This window comes from Melanostigma gelatinosum (genome assembly GCF_949748355.1).
Source record: "Melanostigma gelatinosum genome assembly, chromosome: 13".
Taxonomy (NCBI): domain Eukaryota; kingdom Metazoa; phylum Chordata; class Actinopteri; order Perciformes; family Zoarcidae; genus Melanostigma; species Melanostigma gelatinosum.
The window spans coordinates 3,312,832-3,334,169 of record NC_136646.1 but is presented as its reverse complement, the minus strand read 5'-3'; the positions used below and the strand labels follow the sequence as shown (position 1 = coordinate 3,334,169).

The following is a 21,338-nucleotide window of genomic DNA, read 5'->3' as shown; positions in this document are numbered from 1 at the left end:
TGGCTTCCTGTGGATGTGAGTCACTAGCTCATTGGTAGAAAACGCACTTGTCTTTGTGGCTCTCTAGTTGGTTTTGGGGGCCAGTGGAGTGCTGCAGGGAATCAGGCCAGGCAAATGCTACGTAGAGATGTCCACTGTTGACCCTGAGACCATCACAGAACTCTCCAAGGTAAACATAACACACCTACACAGTCCTTGTACAGTCCTGTCTTATATTCAGTACACGGTAAAGAATCATGCACTATTGAAATGGGCATGGTTTCATAGCTTTTTACCATCAGGAACGCTCCTGTACCTTCAAAGTGGTTGTGGCTTTTCTCCATCTGAAATATATACAGTAGTAGCAGCTACCTTTATTGGAGTAGTGTAAACAATGCTGTATTAAATTGTTACTCCACGTTTGAATGTCAGGTGATCACATCACGAGGCGGCCGTTTCCTGGAGGCCCCGGTGGCAGGAAGCCAGCAGCTCTCCAACGATGGGATGCTGGTCATCCTGGCAGCCGGCGACAGGACGGTCTACGAGGATTGCAGCAGCTGCTTCCAGGCCATGGGCAAGACCTCCTTCTTCCTGGGTACGCAGAGGTCACGGTGCACTGTTGGATACTCTCACAATAGTTCCGTCAAAGATTAACTTGAAGGACTTCTTAGCTATTTCTTGGCTCTGTGCTGTTGCCAGGCAACCAGCCGAGACTCCAGGTAGTTACTGATCTCTGCCAAGAAATAGCTTGGCTCACTCCCTTCTGTGAAATGGTGAATTTTCACTTTTACACCTTGTTTTTTGTAGGGATTAAACACATGAGAGGGTGATGTTGTGAGATGTTTTTCGAGGTGCATTTTGTTCCAGTCGACAGAGCTAGCTGACACTACCTGTTTCCTGACTTTGTGCTAAGCTAAGCTAACCAGCTGCTGGCTTCAGATCTTCTTTAACTCTCTGCAAGAAAACAAATCAGTGATTCAAACTGCTTGTTTGAGGTAATGGTGGTAGATTGTCCACCTTTGAATGGTGGAGGTGAAACTCTCCAGTGTCTCGCCAGTGAATGACTTTGATAGAATTTGCCATTTCAGATTTGAGTCTACATGTGTGTGTGTAAACCATACGGTACAAACAATGAATAGACGCTGCCGTATTTACATCTACGTGACGTTATTGAGTGCTGGTGGAGCTGCTACGATGTTAGCATAGCCTAGCACCGATCCATCAGAGCTCCATTGAAAAGACAAGTAGCCTACAAATCGGCATCATTACGTAGTTATTTCGGAGTCCCTTTTTGTCGGAGAAGACAAGTACAGAAATGGCGGCCAGGTGAACGGCTTCCAGGACGATAAACCACGCCCCCTCTCCGGCGCTACGAGATTTTGCGGCGTTTGGTGTGAACACGACCGGCGGCGCGTTGGACGCGATTTTGCAGTGCGTCAAAAAATCAACGCGACCGGTGTGAACGCAGCATAAGTTCTCTGCTCTCTGGCAACCCAGCATGAGGAAGAGGCAAATGTGAATGAGACATGGACACTGAGGATGACTGTCGGTAGAGACGGTTGCTCATGTGTCTACAAATGCTTCTGTATGTGTTTTCAGGGGAAGCAGGCAATGCAGCGAGGATGATGCTGATCCTCAACATGGTGCAGGGCAGCTTCATGGCCACCATTGCAGAGGGGCTGACCCTGGCCCAGGCCACAGGCCAATCACAGCAGACCTTCCTGGACATCCTGTGCCAGGGCCAGATGGCAAGCACCTTTGTGGACCAGAAATGCCAAAGTAAGTCAGTGTTTGAAGACATCCTTCAACTTACCTGGACCGTGCTCACTGGTTGTCTTTCGTCATTTCTCTCAATCTTACATGGTCACGTTGAGTCAAACACAAATGTAGTATGTATGAAGGCTAACACAAACCTTTCTTCCTGCCTCGTCCAGATATTTTACAGGGTAACTTTAAGCCAGACTACTATTTGAAACATATTCAGAAGGACCTGAGGCTGGCCATCTCCATGGGCGACATGGCCAACCATCCAACCCCAATGGCTGCAGCGGCCAATGAGGTACAATTCAGGATTGTTGTTACTTTGTACTGAAAACCTTTTTTTACTGTGAACTGTGATCAAAGTACTGCCTGGCTCTTGGTACGCATGAGTACATTCCACATGCTGCCATAGAAATCCAATGGATCCATCAGTTAACATCAGTGCATTTAGGAGCTGCATGGCCCAAACCACCACTAATAAAACATTAGGCTGACTTTCCTGCTAAGTGCATCATTCATCAGTCGAACAGAACATGTGTGTTGATCTTCACAGAGGTCTGAAATGGAAACAGCTTAATGTCCTCTTAGTCTTTACTGTAGCACCAAGCTGTGTTTGTAATAAATCAGATCACTTTCCCCCTATTGTGGCAAGGCTAAGGACTCAGACACACACACGCACACACACACACACACACACACACACACACACACACACACACACACACACACACCAACCATCTGACTGGCTATTAAAACCTGTGCCTTTAAATAGGCTTTGTATCAAATGTTTGGAAATGTAGTTTGTAGAAAATGATTAAGAACTAGAAAATGCATTTCCTGCTGAAAATGCGTTGGAATGCTGAAAGCTGAAATTAATTGTGAAAAAATTGCTGAAAATTAAGAAATGGGAGACTATCTGTCTGAAAAATGTTGAAGCCCGAAAGCATTTAAACTGCACTGCTGAAAAACCTTCTAGTTGAAATGTCTAACTATGGTGTCTGTAGCTGAAAGTATGAGGAAGAAGAAGGCTTTGAAAGTTGAAGAAGTATAACAGGATTTGAAGATTTTCTCCATAGAGATCCCATTCAAAAGAAAATTGCAAAAAGTTTAAAGATTACCAATATGAAAAGTCAATGCACCCCTCTCCTGAAAGAGCTGAACATTTTGATATTTGAACAATTTCTGTAGCTTAAACTAATTTCAGAAGTAGTGATATTTGTAGAAGTTGTAGTAGACGTATTATTAGTAGTAGAAGTATTAGTAGCATTAGAATAAGTAGTAGTAGTAGTAGTAGCAGTAGTGATATTTGTAATAGGAGTAGTAGAAGTCGTAGTTGTAGAAGTATCATTAGCAGTAGAAGTATTGGTATTTAGAAGAAGTAGTAGCCTAGTATCAGTAGTAGTAGTAGTAGTAATAGCTGTAGTAGTGGTTGTAGTATTTAATATAACAGTAGTAGTAGTAGTCGTAAAAGTAATGCAGAGCAACTCATTAAACATCTCAACGGCTCTCCATATCAGCTGCATCCTATGCAGTTTGGTTACAGGGCTAATCATTCTACTGAAACAGCCAACTGCTTCCGCTTAGAGAATGTGAAGCTTAAAATGGATAAAGGGGGTGTAGTAGCAGCGGTTTTTCTTGACCTGAAGAAGGCTTTTGATACGGTTAATCACAATGTCCTGATTAACAAACTGTCAAATTGCCTTGCTGAAATCCTACCTTGAAGGAAGAACCCAGTGTGTCAGAGTGGGTGATGTTACATCATCTACTCTAAGATCTAACGTGAGAGTACCCCAGGGTTCTATTTTAGGACCTTTACTATTCAGTTTATACATTAATGATTTGCCGGGTGTCTGCGATGGGTGTGATATTCAAATGTACGCTGACGACACAGTGATTTAACAAAGAACAAGCTGCACTTAAACTCACATCCACAATGACAAATGTAACTAAATGGCTTGCAGATTCCTGCCTTCACCTAAATGTTAAAAAGACTGTTTGTATGTTCTTCACAAAGAGAGCTTGCAAAGTGTCACTGGAGCCAGATGTTTATGTTGCTGGTGAGAGGCTACAGGTAGTGTCAGATTTTAAATATTTAGGAATTTTTATTGATTCTAATCTCTCTTTTAAAAAACAGGTAAAACATGTGACAAATGTCTTAAAATTTAATCTCGTGAATTTTAGATATATCAGACACTGTCTAACCATGCAAGCTGCAAAATTGTATTTTAATGCAATGATTATCCCCCATCTGACCTACTGCTTAACCAGCTGGGCACAAGCTAGCAGCACAACATTAAAATCCATTCATATTCTCCATAAACAAGCCCTAAAAACACTTGATAAAAAACCCAAAAGTCACCATCACTGCAATATTCTCACTAAACATCATATCCTGAGTTGGGAGAACATCATTAAATTCACTGATGTGTGTCTGGTTTTTAAAATTTTACATGGTATGGCCCCACCTCCACTTAGTGATTTTATTAAACAAAGCACTCAAAGCAGCAGACTCACGAGATCTGCTTCAAGAGGTGATTGTATCATTCCACATAGGTCAAGCTCATTCAGTAAATCTACATTCTCTGTGAAGGCAGCTCACTCGTGGAATGCTGTGCCACCACACATACGCACACAAAACACGTACCAAACATTCAAGCATCACTTAAAGAAATGGCTTGTTGTCAATCAGGTGTGCAAGCATTGATGTACTGTCTGTCCTGCCTGCTTGTTTTGCCTATATGTGCATTTGTCTTGATCAGTGTTGCTATTTTCCATTATTTTGATGTGTATGTGAAGTGCTTCAGTGTTACATGTGCTTGTCCTGTAGGTGGGTCTGTTCTGCGTGACGCATGCTGAAACCTGTTATGTCTGCTCTGCTTCAATGTCGTACACTTTTCTTTTGCTGTGTTTCGGTTTTGTCTATATGTTGCTGTCCGTTTCTCTATGACTTTTAACTCCGTTTCAATTTGAGATTTTGTTATTTTAGGCTGCCTTGAAACATCTGGCCGGGGACAGCAGATGGAAATTAGCCACTCTGGCTCACTTACAGTGTAACTGTTGATTAGTGTGCATTGTCCCTGAAAAATAAATAAATAAATAAATAAATGGCAGTATTTGAAGTAGCAGTAGTAGTACTAGTAGCAGTCGTACCAATAGCTGTAGCAGTATTAGTACTGGTAGTAGCAGTTGTAGTATAAGTAGTAGTGGTAGTAATAATATTGATGGTAGCAGTAATAGCACGAGTAATAGGAGCAAAAGTTGTAGTAGTAATACTAGAAATATTAGCAATAGTAGTAGTTGTCGCAGTATTAGTAAGAGCATTCATTATTTCAACAAAAGCCAAATTTTGAGCTTAATGTTTACAAAGTTAATCCATGGGGCTTTTATTTTGAAAGGATGGGGCTGGGTGGGGGAGGGAGGGGAGAGGAGACATAATCATAGTTTGACACACATAAACAGAGGTTATTAAATGACAGGCTTCATCACAAGCAGTTCAGTTAGAATTCACTCTCTGGGGCTTTTATTTTGAAATGGTGTGTGTGGGGGGGGGGGAGGTGGAGGAGGGGGGAAGACCTCTAAAGGTCCCTAAGACCTGAATGACTGTATGAGAGACACAGAGAGAGAGAGGGAGAGGAGTGTATGTGCGCGTGTGTCTGTGAGTCTGTGTGTTTATCAACATCACTAATTGGCTCAATCGCAAACACCTGTGTGCCTGAAGCCATTTCATGGAGATAAAACAGGGAAACACCTCTCAAACAAATCATCAAAACTCCCATAACCGTAGCTCCTATTGCTCCGATATTAATAATTGAGAGGAAGGATGAGTTGAAGAACAGATCCTGTAAAAATTGTGGCTTAACTGGCGATCTAGAAATGGGGTACCGTGTTCTGTGGAAGATGTTTTTGAAGCAAAATTTAACATTGGTCTCTATGGAGCAGAAAGTTGGTTTTCCTCTCAATTAACGGCTTCTGTGTCAAATGTGGAATCTGTAGAATTCCACAGTAATTTTTCTACGACAAGGACAAGATTAGCTACTTCTACATCCAGAAATTATGCATGAAGAGTGAAGATTGTGGACACAGTGGCAAAATACGAATGTTTTTTTCACAAGAATCTCAAGCTGCTCATCACTCTAGCGGTGACATCACGCACTCTAAGCTGCGCAATACACACCCATTATAAAGTCAGAAAAGGGCTGAAAAATCATAAAAGTTAAATTGCTGCAGTTCAAAAAGTTTAAAAGATATCAAAAAGCTGAATGAATTCAATTTAAAGTTGAAGAAGTTTAAGAGGATTTGAAAATATTCTCCAGAGATCCCATTGAAAATAAAAAGCTTAATAACAGCATTCCAACAATTACTTTATTTATACATCCTTTAAAGACAAAGTGCTTATAATAGATGTGCTTTATCAGTGTACAAGAGCTGCCTTGTTTACCTCCATTGAGAATGTCTTTCATGCACCTGCAGTAATGCTGAATCATTGCTAACAATAAATGAATGAATGCTAAAATGGGATGACTGTGGCTCAGTGGTAGAGGGGGTCGTGCTTCTATCAGAAGATCAGCGGGTCACTCCCCGGCTGTCGATGTGTCCTTGGTCAAGACACTTAACCCCAATCAGTGTGTGACTGTTATAGTCCTGATGGGCAGGTGGTACCTTACATGGTAGCCCTGTCATCAGTGTGTGAATGGGTGAATGATGACATGTAGTGTTAAAGAGCTTTGAGTGGTCAGAAGACTAGAAGAGAGAGAAACACGTACAGTCCATTTACTATTTACAGTAACAGGAGTGAAGCATGTGCATTACAACTGAAACTGTTGTGCTGTTACTTTGCAGGTGTACAAGAGGGCTAAGGCACTGGACCAGTCAGACAACGATATCTCTGCAGTCTACAGGGCCTACATCCACTAGAGCGAGGTGGGACCTAACCTCCGGACCACACAGTCTTTAATCCCTCCTTATTTCTCCCTTGTCATGTAATGAGTTTTTAAAATTTTATTTTAAATTCCAGTGTTTTTTTTTTTTTCTTCATTTTGCCACTTTTCATTTCAGCTGCCCACAAGTCATGGGGTTGTTATTCCTTTGTTAGAGGCAACTGTGAGCATTGCTCTGACTGTACTGGGGATCGATGCTGTGCTCCAGATGAGGTTGTACTACTGCAGTTTGGTTTCGGACAACTGAACTGTGGTGGAAGAGATGCAGAGCGAGGATGAGGGGTCCACAGCAGGGTGTCCAGCCCATCCAGAGAAAATGCTGTCAGTGTTTGTGGATGCATAAACCCAAAATATGTTTTGTTGTTCATGTGCAAATGAGTATATATAATTCAGTGTGATCTTCGCTTTTCTTTTAAAATGTCCAGAATTCCATGAGAGAAAAGATGCCACTGCATTGCCTTAATATTGTAACCCCTGAAGTCTCAAGCCTAGTATTTATTTGTTTCTTTCTAGGTCTTGTTGCTGCAGTTTGGCCATGGCTTGTTGCTTTATTTGACGAGATGATTTATGCTTTTGTGTTATAAATTTTTCTTGAATAGGTTAAAGAAAATGCATGAATGCATGCATGCATGCATGAATGCACGCACGCATGTATGCACGCATGCATGTATATGTATGCATGCATAGCTGCAGGTGAGTTCGTGGCTCTGGACAGGTTCGTTCCCTAACACTGAACCTGTAGTAATAAATACAACATCTTGAGCGCCAGTCAGTACCTGGCTTTAGTTGGACTGTAATTATTGATGCACTGTTGCATAACTCTAACCCTAACACACCCCTCCCTTCAGTTAAACTGTTTGGGTAAATATGGAAATTAAGTAATTAATGTCAACATGGACTCTGTCTTATTTATTTTTTACAGCAGGTGGTCACATGCTGGGCTGATAACTCTGAAGTAGAGGTCTTCACAAGTTCACGCTTGAGTAAAGTTGACCGATAACGTGGCCACATAAACCTCTATAAGGTCATTGTGTGTGTGTGTGCTGATGCCTAACGGATACTAAAGACCAACCATACGGTTGAGGTCACTTAGACATCGTGTCCTCGTTGAGTTGGTTTGTACACTGTAGAATGTCCGCTCACTAGTACCCAACACAACGCTCCAATAAACTCATTTAAAGGATCGTTATTGAAAAAACATGCATTTTGTTCAGAAGATATTAGCGGAATTTTCTATTAACATTTGGAACTTGAAATGCTCAAATATCAGTACCTGCCTCAAACATTCAGTAACTGGTCGAGCTCTACTGGGTCCAGATAATGTCTAATCGGGTCAGACGGTCCAGTTCTGTTACTGCAGGTCTCAGGTCTGTGAGCCAGCATGTCTGATATCCACATGGATCGGAGCGGACTCTATTCTGCTATATCATTCTTAGTAAATGTGAAGGACATGAACAGTGGCATCTATTGAATGCTCTTTTTCTTTTCTTCCATGTTTATTCTGAATCAGGCCGAATTATCATTTAGTCCATAACAATGGGTGTCTTTCAAAACGAGTCTGTGCATGTTAGGTTAGGGTAGTTTTCTGTGAAGACCTCTACTACGGAGTCTCTCATACCCTACATAAGTATGCAGATGACAATGTCCAACACATGCAACATACCATTGGCACGGTTGTGCATACTCAACCAGAGGTGTCGTATATCGGAGAAGGTGAAAGTGCAGAATTCTGACATCTGTCAGAGTTGTGATAGAAGAGGACCGCTTTAATCTGTTGGGTCTTCATTCCACCACTAGAAACGGATCAAACACCACGTGTGAAGTCCTAGCTCAAGGCTTCTGTGTTCGCTTATTGGTAGAGTACGTTTTGGGTTTCATGTCGTGTTCATTTCCTTTTCGATGTGACCAATCTTACAACTCCTTAGTGCAAGAAGGATGTGGGTATTGTTTTGGGGCTCTTATCTGTTCCACATGGTGAGGAAGTATGCGCAGACGTGGTCAAATATTACAGCACATCTATGTTCTGTCCACTACAGGAAGGCAGGAAGCAGCACGGTGCTCCATTACACATTCTCATTGAGTCTCATGGTGGTTTTTATCAGTTTAAACTGTATATGAATACATTTGTTTCATCTCCAGAATCCAGCGTCCCATTGTGAAAGATGTTTAGTTTGCCAAACAAATGATAAAGGTTTGTGATTTCGGCGCCCCTTACACACGGTCGTGTGAAGAAGAGTTTTTAGAAGAAGGATGTAAATAGCACATTTAGTTTGCATAGGGTTTCTGTTCTACCTAAAATAACCAGGAATAATGGAAACTACTACTTTTGGTTTTGACTCTACAGAGCGATAAACATCTGTGTCTTTATGCTGTAGATTGTTTAGTTTCAGTGTAAATGGTTTATTAATGTGTGCTTTATATAATCTGGCTTACTATCGCATTGAAATAATGATGTTGATCCTGTTAAAGGAAGGAGGGTGGAGCTTTGTTTTGGGGGATATTTATGATTTTTGTGTACATGTGGAAGTATCAAGACTTTTGTGGTGTTTAATAAACCCTCTCCTAATTACTGACGAATCGTGTGTAATCTGATCCAGTGTTATCTGTAGCTCTGAAGGTGGAGCGGGTCGACCACTCATCCATCACAAGGTTGAAGCTTCAGTCCCTGACTACTCCTGTCTGCATTTCGACGTGTCCTTGAGCAAGGCACTGAACCCCAGGTTGGCCCTGATGGGCAGGCCTGCGTCTGGCATGGCAGCTCTGTTGCCATCAGTGTGTGAATGAGGAGCAACTGACGTGCTTTGTCCACTAAGCTAGAAAAGGGACATAAATGTCCATCTACCATCTTGTTCCAGTCATTATTTGGACTGTTTTTTTACGATTATACTATTATTTGCCTCAAAACCAATATATAATGTGTTCTAAGCCTTAATACCCACGATAGAAGCGTTTGTCAGCTCAGTCGTGAGGCATGACAGTGGGTGTGCTGAAAGGGGAAGACAAAGGCCAAATCCCAATGTCCCCCTCAAGGACTTACTGACGTCACCTGGTAAGTGGTTGAGTGTGAGAGACTGTGAGGGCTTGAGATGGTGTAAATAGGAATGGGACAGCACTTTGCTTCAACATATCACGTTACCATGAAAACGACAAAAAATATGATGTACGATTGTGTGTATTTATTTGATACTTTGTACTCCCTGATTTGAAAGTATTCAGGCTCTTTCCTCACTAGATGACTTCATATAATGTATTTACTCGTTTTGTCAAAACAGCTTCAATGACTAAATCAAATATTTGATGAATAAATAAATATCTTCTGATTTCATGTTTATTTTTTGTTCCATTTTTAACCCTTAATGTTTCTGAGGAAATTGAATATGACAGGCTGAACACACGTGAGCCGTCCTCTTTGTTTACCTTTTTTTTACTCTCCATGCGTCCACTGGTAACCCCGTATTTAACATCACATTGATTTGATGATTTGTGGGTAATTCCCTTAGGCTAAGTTACGGAAAGGGTTCATAAAGGAATCAAAATGTCTGCCTGAGAGCCCTCAAACACTTGATGATTTGACAGTGGGACATCCCTAAACCCTCACGGACTTCGCGGGAGCGCGCCTCAAAGTCCATGAGTCCGTAAGGGGGCACATTGGGATTTGGCCAAACTCCCAACTGCATAGGTGGGAATAATGTGTCTTAACATTTTCCATGTCACTTGAACGCTGCATAATACCATATGTTTGTGTGACGCTGGGCGGAAGTTGTATTCCCAAATAAGGACTAGTGGGTGGGGCCAGTTTGATCGTGAACGTGTGACCAGCATAATGCTGCATTCATGAGGTTCTCGTAAATAGCACAATACAGTCATTGGTTTGGTCGAAATTGATAATTAAAGACATCAGTTAGCATTCATGCATTTGTTTTTGGATGATTCTTCATATGACATGGAGCACGCACCTGTTATTTGCCACAGTGGAAGCATGAACAGCAGAAAGTGCACGTGATCCATGACGAATACTTGAACTAAAGCATACACAGGTGTAAATACATAACGTGATGCTTATGAGATCACAGTCCCTTCAATTGTCCATGCATTTTGATCCAACGGGTCGTTTTTACCTTTGCATCTGCCGTTGATATGGGTCGTTCATGTGAGCGCTTGGTTATTTCCGACGGCTCGTGAAGGCAACAGAACCGCCGCTAATCCAGTGACGTTAGACCGTCATCCCAAGGAGAGGACCGTGTTTTTGAGGCGTTATTCGTGTCCGTGTTCTGCACAACATGCTCAACACGCAAAGATCTCTGTCCGAGCTGCCCAGGATGTCCGCTGCCAGTCAAGTGGAGAGAGCCGTGTTGGTGAGCTACACTGCGGGGGAAACACTGCGCTGTTGGGCTCTGTGGCTAGCTGCTACACTGGCCGAGCCGTTGGTCGGTTAATATAACATGTGTTGACATTTGTAATTGATAGTTTAAAATAATTAGCTGGCTGGGCGTCAGTAACGTAGCGGCTGCTGTAATTGGCTGCTGCTAGCCGAGAGGGACGGTAGCATCCGCGCGCTGCAATGCAGGTGGACAGGGCTCGCGCTGTCACCGTCCCAGTGAGCACTAACACATATTTCAACCTTGATTTCTGGTTGAAAACGCGTTGAAATGGGGTCTGAACGCCTTAGATCTATTTTCACCGTATTTTCACCCGGCTAAATTACGATTACAATATCAACGTCACAAATCACCAATTTGTTTTAAAATATTGATGGTTTGTTCAGTTGTAGGTTGAAAGAGACGCGATTTTGGTTACTTTAAACGTACTTCTCCAAAATCATATTATGCATATTAAGTTGATAAGTGAAGTGAACATGAAGACACGATTTCAACGCATTTAATGTTTCATACAAAACTTCGTAAATATGGAACTATAGACTGTGTGCTGTCAACAAGAAGCTCCCAGGACATGGTAATGAGAGCAGAGTACATTCTGTCTGTATGTTCATGTAAAATACGACTCTGTGTTTACTGCTGGAACACACATGCGCACGGACTTTTTTCTAAGTTAGAGACGGCTGGAAACATGGCAGGATTTGAGCTAGCCCAGTGAGCATTTTTCCGTTGAAAAGACGTTCAGAATTGGTTGAAAATAATTATAAAACAGAGTAGAGGATGTGGTTTCTTAGTAAGCCTCTAAAATCATGATATATTATTGTTAGCACAATGTAGAGGACGGAAAATTGTAGGATTGCAAATCATGTTGAAATCTGGTCTAAGCGCAGTGGCGGCCGGCCAATATAGGGCCACGGGGCCTGGCCCCACCCACCTTGAGCCACAAAAATAATAATAATAATAATAAATTATACAAATTGTCAATATTTGTGTTTTTGAGCTGTGTAATATACCCAGTAATATTTGTAAAATAGGATATCTGCGCAAAATAAATGCTTTTCCTGCTTGTCCTCTCCGCTAGTGCACCTCTCAGCTGTCCCCGTGCAAGTCTCTACTGCACGTGCACGTGTAGCAGTTGTGTACTCTCCGTTGTGTTTAATTCAGGACACGATATCTTTTGATGGCTCCAACCAGACGTTTATTCATCGGACAGAATATAGCTGGTAAAAGACAGAACAGCTTCAGTGACTCTCATAGACAACGTTGTGGTCACAAGCTCCGGAACACTGTTAAATCAAAAGGGACAAATACTTAAGCTAACTGTGGTTAGCATGTTACTCATGCTAAATGCTAAATCAGTTAAAACCATTTGCTCTAGAAATTATAAATTAAAACAATTGTACGAACAAAAAGGGACTTCTAGACATCTCTATATATATATATATATATATATATATATATATATATATATATATATAGATATATAGATATATATAGATATATATATATATATATATAGATATATCTATATATATATAGATATATAGATATATATAGATATATATATCTATATATAGATATATATCTATATATATATAGATATATAGATATATATAGATATATATATCTATATATAGATATATCTATATATATATATATATATCTATATATATATATATATATATATATATACTACTAGTGTATATATACTATTTGCTGAAATTTATTGGATGGCCATACCCAAAAAAAAAATCCACCAGCCGTCACTGTCTAAGCGTGAACGTTTAATCAACGTCTCCAAATAGTCGGCTAAAAAACTCACTTTTCAACGTGTTTTCAATGTCAAAATGCTCTCAGATCAATATGTAGCAACTAAATACTTAATCATAGTTTCCACTTAGTCTCCTGCGTCTCTAACTTAGAAAAATGCACAGAGTCCGTGCGCATGCGTGTTCCAGCAGCAAACACAGTCGTATTTTACATGAACATACAGACATAATGTGCTCTGCTCTCACTACCATGTCCTGGGAGCTTCTTGTTGACAGCACACAGTCTATAGTTCCATATTTATATTTATGAACCTTTAATCAACGTCTACAAATAGTCGGGGGGAAAACTTTCACTTTTCAACCAATTCTGAACGTCTTTTCAACGTTGGGCGTAGACGTCTTCAACGGAGAAATGCTCACTGGCCAGGTTGATCTGGGCCCAGCTCCTTTACCTGTCGTTTCTCCGCCAAAGTTCTCCTCTCAAGCGGGTCTTGGAGTAGAGATTTTACCGAGTTAGGGTTGAGTCTTGGAGAAGTAGTGTTAGTGCTCTCGCTCGCCATTGTCATGTCGTTAAGATGGCGCCTGTAGAGACTTCTCCTGACGAGAACGTGCTGAATCTATTTGAGGACGCTGATTGGCTGAATTGTATGTCACACATTTATATCTTTAATCAGCAATTGGTTAAACTGCTTCATAGACCCGCCTCTTTGGGGCAGTTTCTCCAGCGCCCCAGCCAGCTGACATGTGGCGGAGAGGACGTGCAGGAAAAGCAAAAATTTACTGCAGATATCATATTTTACACATATTACTGGGTGATTCCATATTTCAAAAACACAAATATTGACAATTTCTATAGTTTATTTTTTAAATTATTATTATTATTTTTTTGTAGCTCAAGGGGGGGCGGCGCCCTCTATTGACCAGCCGCCACTGAGTATGAACATAGTCATCAGTGCAGGAATACGTCTCAAAGTGAAAGTGTGGTGTCCCACTGTATTATTGTGTCGAAGGTAAATGTTTGTTTTGACCGGTTGTCAGGAGGAGGAATTCAACTGGCTGCTGAAAGAAGAAGTACATTCTGTTCTAAAGCAGCTCCAGGATGTCCTCAAGGTAAATGTCAAGCTTTCATGTGAACGCTGTAACACGGGCTGGGACATGTTGACCTGTAGTCTGTGAAAACGTGTCTGAAGTCATCTGTGTGTCTGGAGGAGCTTTGCATTTATAACAGAAACCCCAGCTTACAAAGGGATGACTTTGATCTTTGACTTTGACTCTCTCAGTTCTAGCTCTCGTGGATCTTCAGTGTGTTTTTTTTACACCTGTAACTGGATTATAGGCCAGCAGTAGAATTTTAGATCAGAAGCATTCAGTCTGTAGAATTTTCCACCTGAAACGATGCATCTACAATGTCAACGCAAGGGCTGTGACTTCACAACACTGATTGAGATTTGATCGTAATAGTTTGTTTTCTCTGCCATCAACAGGAGGCATCGAGACGTTTCTCCATGCCGACGCCAGGCCTGGAGAGTCAGCAAAAACAGGAGAACTTCATCCTCGGCAGCTCAACGTAAACCTCTGAACATTTGTATTATAAGTGTAACTCTCAATGCTGGACAGTCAGTATGGACATAATAAGTGAAATACAATGGATAGCGTGTCTTCAGTAGAATGAATAGGTCCTGTCTGTTCCACATGTCTTCTCCCTGTGGAGGAAGCGTCTGTATAGTTTGGAATATGCTGTGTCCCTGAATGAATGCTCGTTTCCTCCACGTTGTAATCTTCAGACCGGTTGCCCTCCCTCACACACTGTAAAGCCATCCCTTGCCTATTGCTCCTCTGGTGATGCTGAACTCAAAATGTGATGTGTTGGTTTGCAGCATGGATCAAGTGAAGGGGGTGCTGACTCTGCAGGGAGAGGCTCTGACTCAGGCCGTGAGTTCGACTACTTCTCATTGAGTCTGTGTATGTGAAGAGGAAACACTGATTCAAGCTAAATGTGTTCCTCGGTAATGTTTTGCTTTTCTCAACAGGACATAAACCTGAAGGTTGCAAAGAGCAGCCAAGTGTTGCATTTTCAGTTCAGAGAGGACAAGCTGTGGAAACTGCAGCAGGTATGTCAGTGTTTAATGCTGTGAGAGTCGTCTCATTGTTTTCTCTCATGAGGAGCTTTTCCACTTATTGGCCACTACAATGTACATGTTGACTGAGACGTGTAATCTCTTTCCGAGCTGTCATCAGTCACGCTTGTCGATGAGGCTCAGACCTGATATGAAGTTACACTTTGATTACTCACATTGCCAGAAGGGGGAGACAAAGAAGTTCTGCACCATCGCTTGAACCTGATTCTGTCTGTCAAACCGTTTTTTCTTGATAAAAGAAGAAGAATGAAATCATTTGTAAACCATTAGAGTCATGATGTCATCAGCTGTCAGGTCAAATGTTGCTGTGTTGAGGTTTCTGTCCAGCGACGTCAACATGTTTGTTTGCTGATGATTTAGTTGGAGGCTAGTTGGGCCCCCCAGCATAGCTGAGGTCAGGATTTAAAGGTCAGCGCCGGTGTAACCTGATACCTACTGTAGGGTCTAAACATTGGTCAAAACATCACCTAACATCAATACGGGCCTTCCATAGGAGAGCTAACCCAACCCTTTGTTTCTCACCATGTATATTGATAACTCATGTCTGGTCCGTCTGGATATACTTTCTTATCTTGACTTTAAATGTAAAATATGAATTGTTGTATGCAAATTGTATTAATACTCAAATCCTGACAATTCCACCTCTCTCTTGTTTCCGTTCATCCTTCAGATTCAGGATGCCAGGAACCATGTGAACCAGGCGCTCCAGCTGCTTGGCAGCCATGACGAGAGCTACCACTTCAAGACGGGGGCTGAGGTTAATAAGGTGTGTCCTCTGTGTCCTCACGGTCACCATGGCCTGGTCCAGCTTCTACTGCGTCTCTGATCCTATAGCCTCATGTTTTTGTCACTGCTGTAGCTCATGGATGCAGTGATGCTCCAGCTGACGAGAGCTCGGAACCGCCTCACCACGCCGGCCTCCATGACGCTGCCTGAGCTGGCCACCAGTGGCCTGATGGTACAGACACACACACACACACACACTTGACAATAAAGATGAACAATTTATTGGCCAATATTTCTTATTTTTCAACAAACTTGTTACAAAAACAAACATATTTGATAAGAATTTCTGTTGGTGAAGAATTCTGACATTCACGATATGGCCAAATGTATGTGAAGCCCATAGTTCCAATGAAGAGAACATCTTTATGATATTAGTCCTGATGGACAGGTGGTACCTTACATGGTAGCCCTGTCATCCGTGTGTGAATGGGTGAATGATGTCATGTAGAGTTAAAGAGCTTTGAGTGGTCAGAAGACTAGGAAAGAGAGAAACAAGTTCAGTCCATTTACCTGTTGTTTTACAGATGAGAGTAAAAAACGAGAGCCTGTTAACTTCACCTAAATGCTTTTATTTGGTCTCATTTATGAAGTATTTAATATAATAATCAAACGTGTATCTCTGTGCTTGAGGTGTCAATCTTCACTGGCCTTGATGCACCTCAATGAATCACATCCTCGGTGCTCTAGATTACGGCACATGGCTTCTTTTTGAACTACTCCTAAAGGAAGTCGGATAGATGTGAACTCCCCTTTTTCTTTTGAAAGTCTGTAATATAAAAAGCTGTATCTGTGTGAGCCACATCAGTACGTAAACATGACGTGCATCCTCCTCTGGTGCATTACAGGTCGTTCACAACCTTCTTTTATTGAAGACCCCTACTTGTATCTAAGTAAAGCGTAGCCGCCCCCCCTTGCTTTCCAATGTCATTACAAATCTGCAAACACAATTTAAAAAAAGTGATTTGGCGTACTAAATGAGTTACGTCTTATCTTTAGCCAATATAAGTCATCAGTTTCGTCAACATAAATAAAATGATGGCGTCTTGATGGATTTTACTTTTGGACTTTACAATGCTCTGTTATTGTTATTCAAACTGTTTGGATCACAGGAGTATGAAACAATCCAACAGCTACCACTGTAATCTAGTTCTACAAACAGAATATAGTGATAACATTAGAGCAGGCAGGTTTCCATTGTAAATAAGAAGGTTATTACAGGTTAATGCCCATAGTGTCACAGTCACATGTTCAACCATCACATATGGGTGCATCATAAGTGTCCACATAGTGTAAGTACTGACATTGACCCGGTCAGTGCTCTCTGTAAGCGTACTGTGGGTCCATATTCCTCTGTTGACCCGTTCTGTCTGTCTCCTTCCATCTCCAGAAAATGTTCACTCCTCCCATGCCCGGGGATGTGATGGTGAACTTCTACATTAACTTAAGCAAACTGTGCCTGACCGTGTACCAGCTTCATGTGCTGCCTTCCAACACCATGAAGGTCGGACCTTGTGGCTCTGCAACACGTTCTGAAGCCTCACTCACAGCATGGCACTGATGTTTGCATGTTCTCTCATCTTAGAATTACAAGCCAGCTGGAAGCTCAGTGTTGCACAACCCAGGAGCAATGTTGTAAGTCTTTCCTTCCTTCTTTTAGATCTATACATAAACCGATTTAAGGAAATAATAAATACAAATATTGATATGTAGTTAATGCAAAGAAAACAATAATTACCGATAATACTTGAAGAATGAAGAAATACGTATTAGTCCTAACTTGTGGATGGCAGGGCTCTGTAGCATGTATGTAGCATGTGTATCTCTGATCTGTCTTTGCTGGGAACTCTTCCTCCTCAGCGAGCTCAACAACAACCGCTTTGAGGTGAGCCACGTTCACAAGGTGGAGTGTGTGGTGCCTTGGCTCAATGACACGCTGGTGTTCTTCACCATCTCGCTGCAGCTCTGTCAGCAGCTCAAGGACAAGGTGGGTGTCTGTCCTGCAAGATGACGCTGAGCATTCATCCTCACCTGATGAATCTTTAAGTGACACGACTTCTTAAAGCTGCACTCATCAATATTTTCATATGCAAACGATCTACTCTCAGGGCCAAATCCTCAAAAGGATTGAGCAGCTTTTCCTGTCCCTAAACGTGCACACAAAGAAAAGGATCATGAGGAGGTTCTCTCTGTTCTGGGAATGCCTCGGCACCTCGTCAGTCAGGACCTGGAGTTCTGCCGTCTGTGTTCTTGGGGCAAAGGCAACATGTGGCAAAGTATAAATCAATCAGATGCAACAAAAAAGGGGCAAATTGCACTCAGCTGCAAAACATAGCAGTTCCTCGAGATGCACAGTTCACGGTGCGGTCAGCGGCCGATAGCCATTCTTTGTGAATTTGGCCGTCGGTGTACGGAACCTTCGGGTGGCAGCTTCTCGTGTTTAGCAGGTGCTGTCCCTTCAACTGCAGCAGGTCAGATCAGTGTTTGCTCACTTTGAAAACCTGGGTCCACCTCTGATCAGGTGAAGTAAATAACTGGAGTTAGTTTCCTTCTAACAGACCTGCGTCTGAACAGAGAGAACGACCGTTAACATTACTAACAGCACTGCAGAGTACTTGTTTCACAACTCCACAACATTTAGTGGGCGTCGGTGAATTGATTACCGTACTCATTTCATTATCGTCAGGCAGAAGACTGTATTACATTTCATTCTTCGTGCTCTTTGTTTAAATTTAAAAGTAGCTTTTTTGTGTTCACTCGACTCACAGTTTTCTTGTATTGCAATTCAGTGGACTGAAAATATGAGTGAATGGTTTGAAACACACTGGAGTGAGTGAACATAGTGCCTCCTTCAATTTATTGAATAGACAATTGAATTGTGACACCAACAATCTAAATGAAATCTAATTATGATATTCCCAAAGATTCCTGGTGGGTGGAGACAAAAGATGAGTGAATATTGGACTTCCACACAAATGACTCTAAATACATGGTGAATGGTGCTTTATGGTGATTTTATGAGATGATATTATTTCAACTTGGTCAGCTGCTAAGTGGCCAAAAACAAAGCGATTAACTCAGCCTCAACGTTGCTGTCAATCACAGTTGTTAGAGTTGTGATGCTGCTGCAGGTGTCCAGGCGTCTGGCTGCTGATACAGTGACCATGTGAAGGCTACTGTTCGACAATGAACTCTGCATGTGTGATTGTGTATAAAGCTAGCTCCGCCTCTCTGTCCTCCCATCCATGCAGATATCAGTCTTCTCCAGTTTCTGGAACTACAGACCTTTCTGATCCACTTCCTGTCCCTCCAGAGACCGGCAGAAGCAAACTAACCACGCAAGTGTAACGGACGTCCTGGGAAGGTTTTCATTTGTTTTAAACATGTATTCATCGTCCCGTCATTCAGCTTCACGTGTTGCATGGTTAGCTGAAGGAACCAATCAAACCCCAACAGATATGAATACTCCCAGATGTGTTTGCCAGCTGACGGAGATTTCTATGTGTGTGTGTGTGTGTGTGTGTGTGTGTGTGTTGCATCTCACAGCACCGACTTGAACTCCTCCATGAATGAATGTGATTGTTGCTGATTTGTTATAAGAATTTATTTTTGGATTATTGAGTACCTCCTGAGAATGTATGAGGTTATCATCGGTGTGTTGTGTGGAGCACTAAGTGTCCACTCAGGGCTGGAGGACTAAGCAGCACTAAGAGGTCACAGTGGTCAGTCTTTATCCGATGAGTTCCCTCACAGCACTTTCAATGTTTCTTCATCTTTTTGCAGTCCTTTACAATATAATGGTACTTTCTTCAAAGGGCACTCCTCTAACTTGCCACGTCTCACTGCTCATCGGTTAGATATGTCGGAAAGTAGACATAGGAGGAAGGTCCAAGAAGCTCGTATCTGCCCAAAAGACTTCCATTTATTCTCCAGCCAACTGCGAACAACAGTTGCTTTCACTCATCCCAGAATGCAAAGCTCTCCTGGCTACGGGAGCCCTTCAGGTCAAATTTGCAGAGCATGTCTTGTAGTTGAGTCAGATTGAGGTCGGCTCACATTCCCACCACAAATTAACTGCTTGAGAATGGATTTGTGACCGGACATGTAAAGAGCTGTGTTCATGGGGGACTGCAGTCTGCACTGAAGATGCAGGCTGCTCCGCCCTTAGTTTGGGTTTGGAACCCACTCATTTCAGTTCAAATGTCTGTTAGCAACTGGAAGTGCAGCGTTTGAAGGAGGTGGCCATTTACTGGGAAGGAGGGTCAAACAAAAGATGTTGAGTTGCATTGTGGGGTGTTTTTGGACCTACATGAGACTTGATTTGACCACTCTAAGGTAATCTGTGCATTCACAGTACATCCAGCTGTACTCGTGGAGCTGTCCAGCACTGGGTCTGGCCATGGCCCCCTAGATGACACTACTCTCTTCTTTTAGAAAACATCCCCCTTAATCTGGGAATTTGTTTCAGTTTCACTAATTCCATAGACTTGCTCGCTATGCTTAAAGGTTCTGTGTATGCGTTCAGAGCATTAACATCATCACACAGCTGTCCTCTATGTCACGATGTAGAGGAGGAATGAGCACAGAATGAAGTCTCTCCCTGTGTGTGTTCTCATCACAGCTTCTCCTGCTCTGTTCACATAGCCGGGCCGGCTGTGTGCTTTGAGTGCATGTTAGTGCACGTGAGCGCACCCCACAGGTTAGCTCACGCCTGCCGCTCTACACTGCTCTAATACGACGGTTTCATGGTGAAGCCGTCCAGACCGACAGCGTCGCTATGGAAGCGCTTCTCCTCAGGTTAACGCTGTCAGCAATGTTGCCGTTGTTGTTAGCGCTGTTAGCTGCTAGCAGCCGGAATGCAACAGTACTGCAAAGAGGGAAAAAGGTTTTATGAAGGGGAGGAACCGACTCTGCTGTGAGGGGATGCATGGTGTTAAAACATTTCCCACTGTGATCCTTTAACACTAACCTGTTGGAGACAGGTGGTACCATCAGTGTTTGTGGACCAAGTCCAATGTCCGGCCTTCCAGACCCACTGTGATCCGGACCAGCTGTGGAGTTCCCCTCCAACACTTCACACAGGTGAAGTCCATCAATGCTCCAGCTTCCGATGTAGAAATGAAGGACTCATTCTAAGCTAAGAGAAACTCAACAGTTGTTAGTTTCAGGTGATTATACAATAATGAAAACACAGTGATGCATATTATATTATATTTCTGGTCATAGATGCACAGAAATCCCACACACTGGCCCTTTAAGTGCCAGGTTGATGTATCGTTGTGAGCTGGAGGGGCATTAGTGTGGCCGTTGTGCTGGGCTGCTTCTCTCTTTTGTGTTTATTGCTCCATTCGGTGTAATTGACTGAAGTCACATTCCCTGGTTACTGCATGGATGTGACTGAATGATAAGCTACTTGTCACGTTTACTGATTTCATGTGTTCGTCTGCTCTATGTTCATATTTATTTCACATGTTTTGCACATATGTTGTTGGATTCCCTGTGAACCAAACACTAATCCAGTCTTGAACAAATGACTTCATTCCAGTAAGTGTTAATCTATTTTGAAAAGCTGCCTCGCATATATAAATGTGGAAA

The 21,338-nt window shown here is 42.2% G+C and overlaps 2 protein-coding genes and 1 long non-coding RNA gene across 6 annotated transcripts in view; 2 read left to right on the top strand and 1 right to left on the bottom strand.

Moving 5' to 3' along the window:
* glyr1 (glyoxylate reductase 1 homolog (Arabidopsis)) overlaps window positions 1-9,246 on the top strand; it is a 22,168-nt gene extending 12,922 nt beyond the window's left edge. For 3 of the 4 annotated variants that reach the window (XM_079282206.1, XM_079282203.1, XM_079282205.1), the window contains 5 exons: window positions 68-169; window positions 412-574; window positions 1,579-1,758; window positions 1,914-2,038; window positions 6,580-9,246. In XM_079282206.1, the coding sequence (XP_079138332.1) occupies window positions 68-169; window positions 412-574; window positions 1,579-1,758; window positions 1,914-2,038; window positions 6,580-6,654 (645 nt within the window). In that variant the 3' untranslated portion in view covers window positions 6,655-9,246. The remainder of the gene's footprint in view (window positions 1-67; window positions 170-411; window positions 575-1,578; window positions 1,759-1,913; window positions 2,039-6,579) is intronic. The other variant, XM_079282204.1, reaches the window with a different exon arrangement.
* The window catches only part of LOC306787146, a 14,096-nt gene extending 3,006 nt beyond the window's left edge, over window positions 1-11,090 (bottom strand). The window contains exon 1 of the long non-coding RNA XR_013772530.1: window positions 10,796-11,090. This is a non-coding gene — a long non-coding RNA (uncharacterized lncRNA). The remainder of the gene's footprint in view (window positions 1-10,795) is intronic.
* On the top strand, window positions 10,824-21,338 carry rogdi (rogdi atypical leucine zipper). The gene is made up of 11 exons (XM_079282207.1): window positions 10,824-11,032; window positions 13,861-13,932; window positions 14,307-14,389; window positions 14,700-14,754; window positions 14,853-14,933; window positions 15,631-15,726; window positions 15,820-15,918; window positions 17,134-17,247; window positions 17,329-17,378; window positions 17,604-17,730; window positions 18,995-21,338. Exons 1-11 carry the CDS (start codon window positions 10,958-10,960, stop codon window positions 19,034-19,036), a joined length of 894 nt encoding a protein of 297 aa, XP_079138333.1. The 5' UTR covers window positions 10,824-10,957; the 3' UTR covers window positions 19,037-21,338.

What these genes read in the sequence shown, in the direction of transcription:
- rogdi (XM_079282207.1), top strand. Translation starts at nt 10,958, where the DNA reads ATGCTCAACACGCAAAGATCTCTGTCCGAGCTGCCCAGGATGTCCGCT. An exon ending in TGGCCACCAGTGGCCTGATG is followed by an intron (nt 15,919 to 17,133) that starts GTACAGACACAC and finishes TTCCATCTCCAG; the next exon opens with AAAATGTTCACTCCTCCCAT. An exon ending in TGCCTTCCAACACCATGAAG is followed by an intron (nt 17,248 to 17,328) that starts GTCGGACCTTGT and finishes CTCTCATCTTAG; the next exon opens with AATTACAAGCCAGCTGGAAG.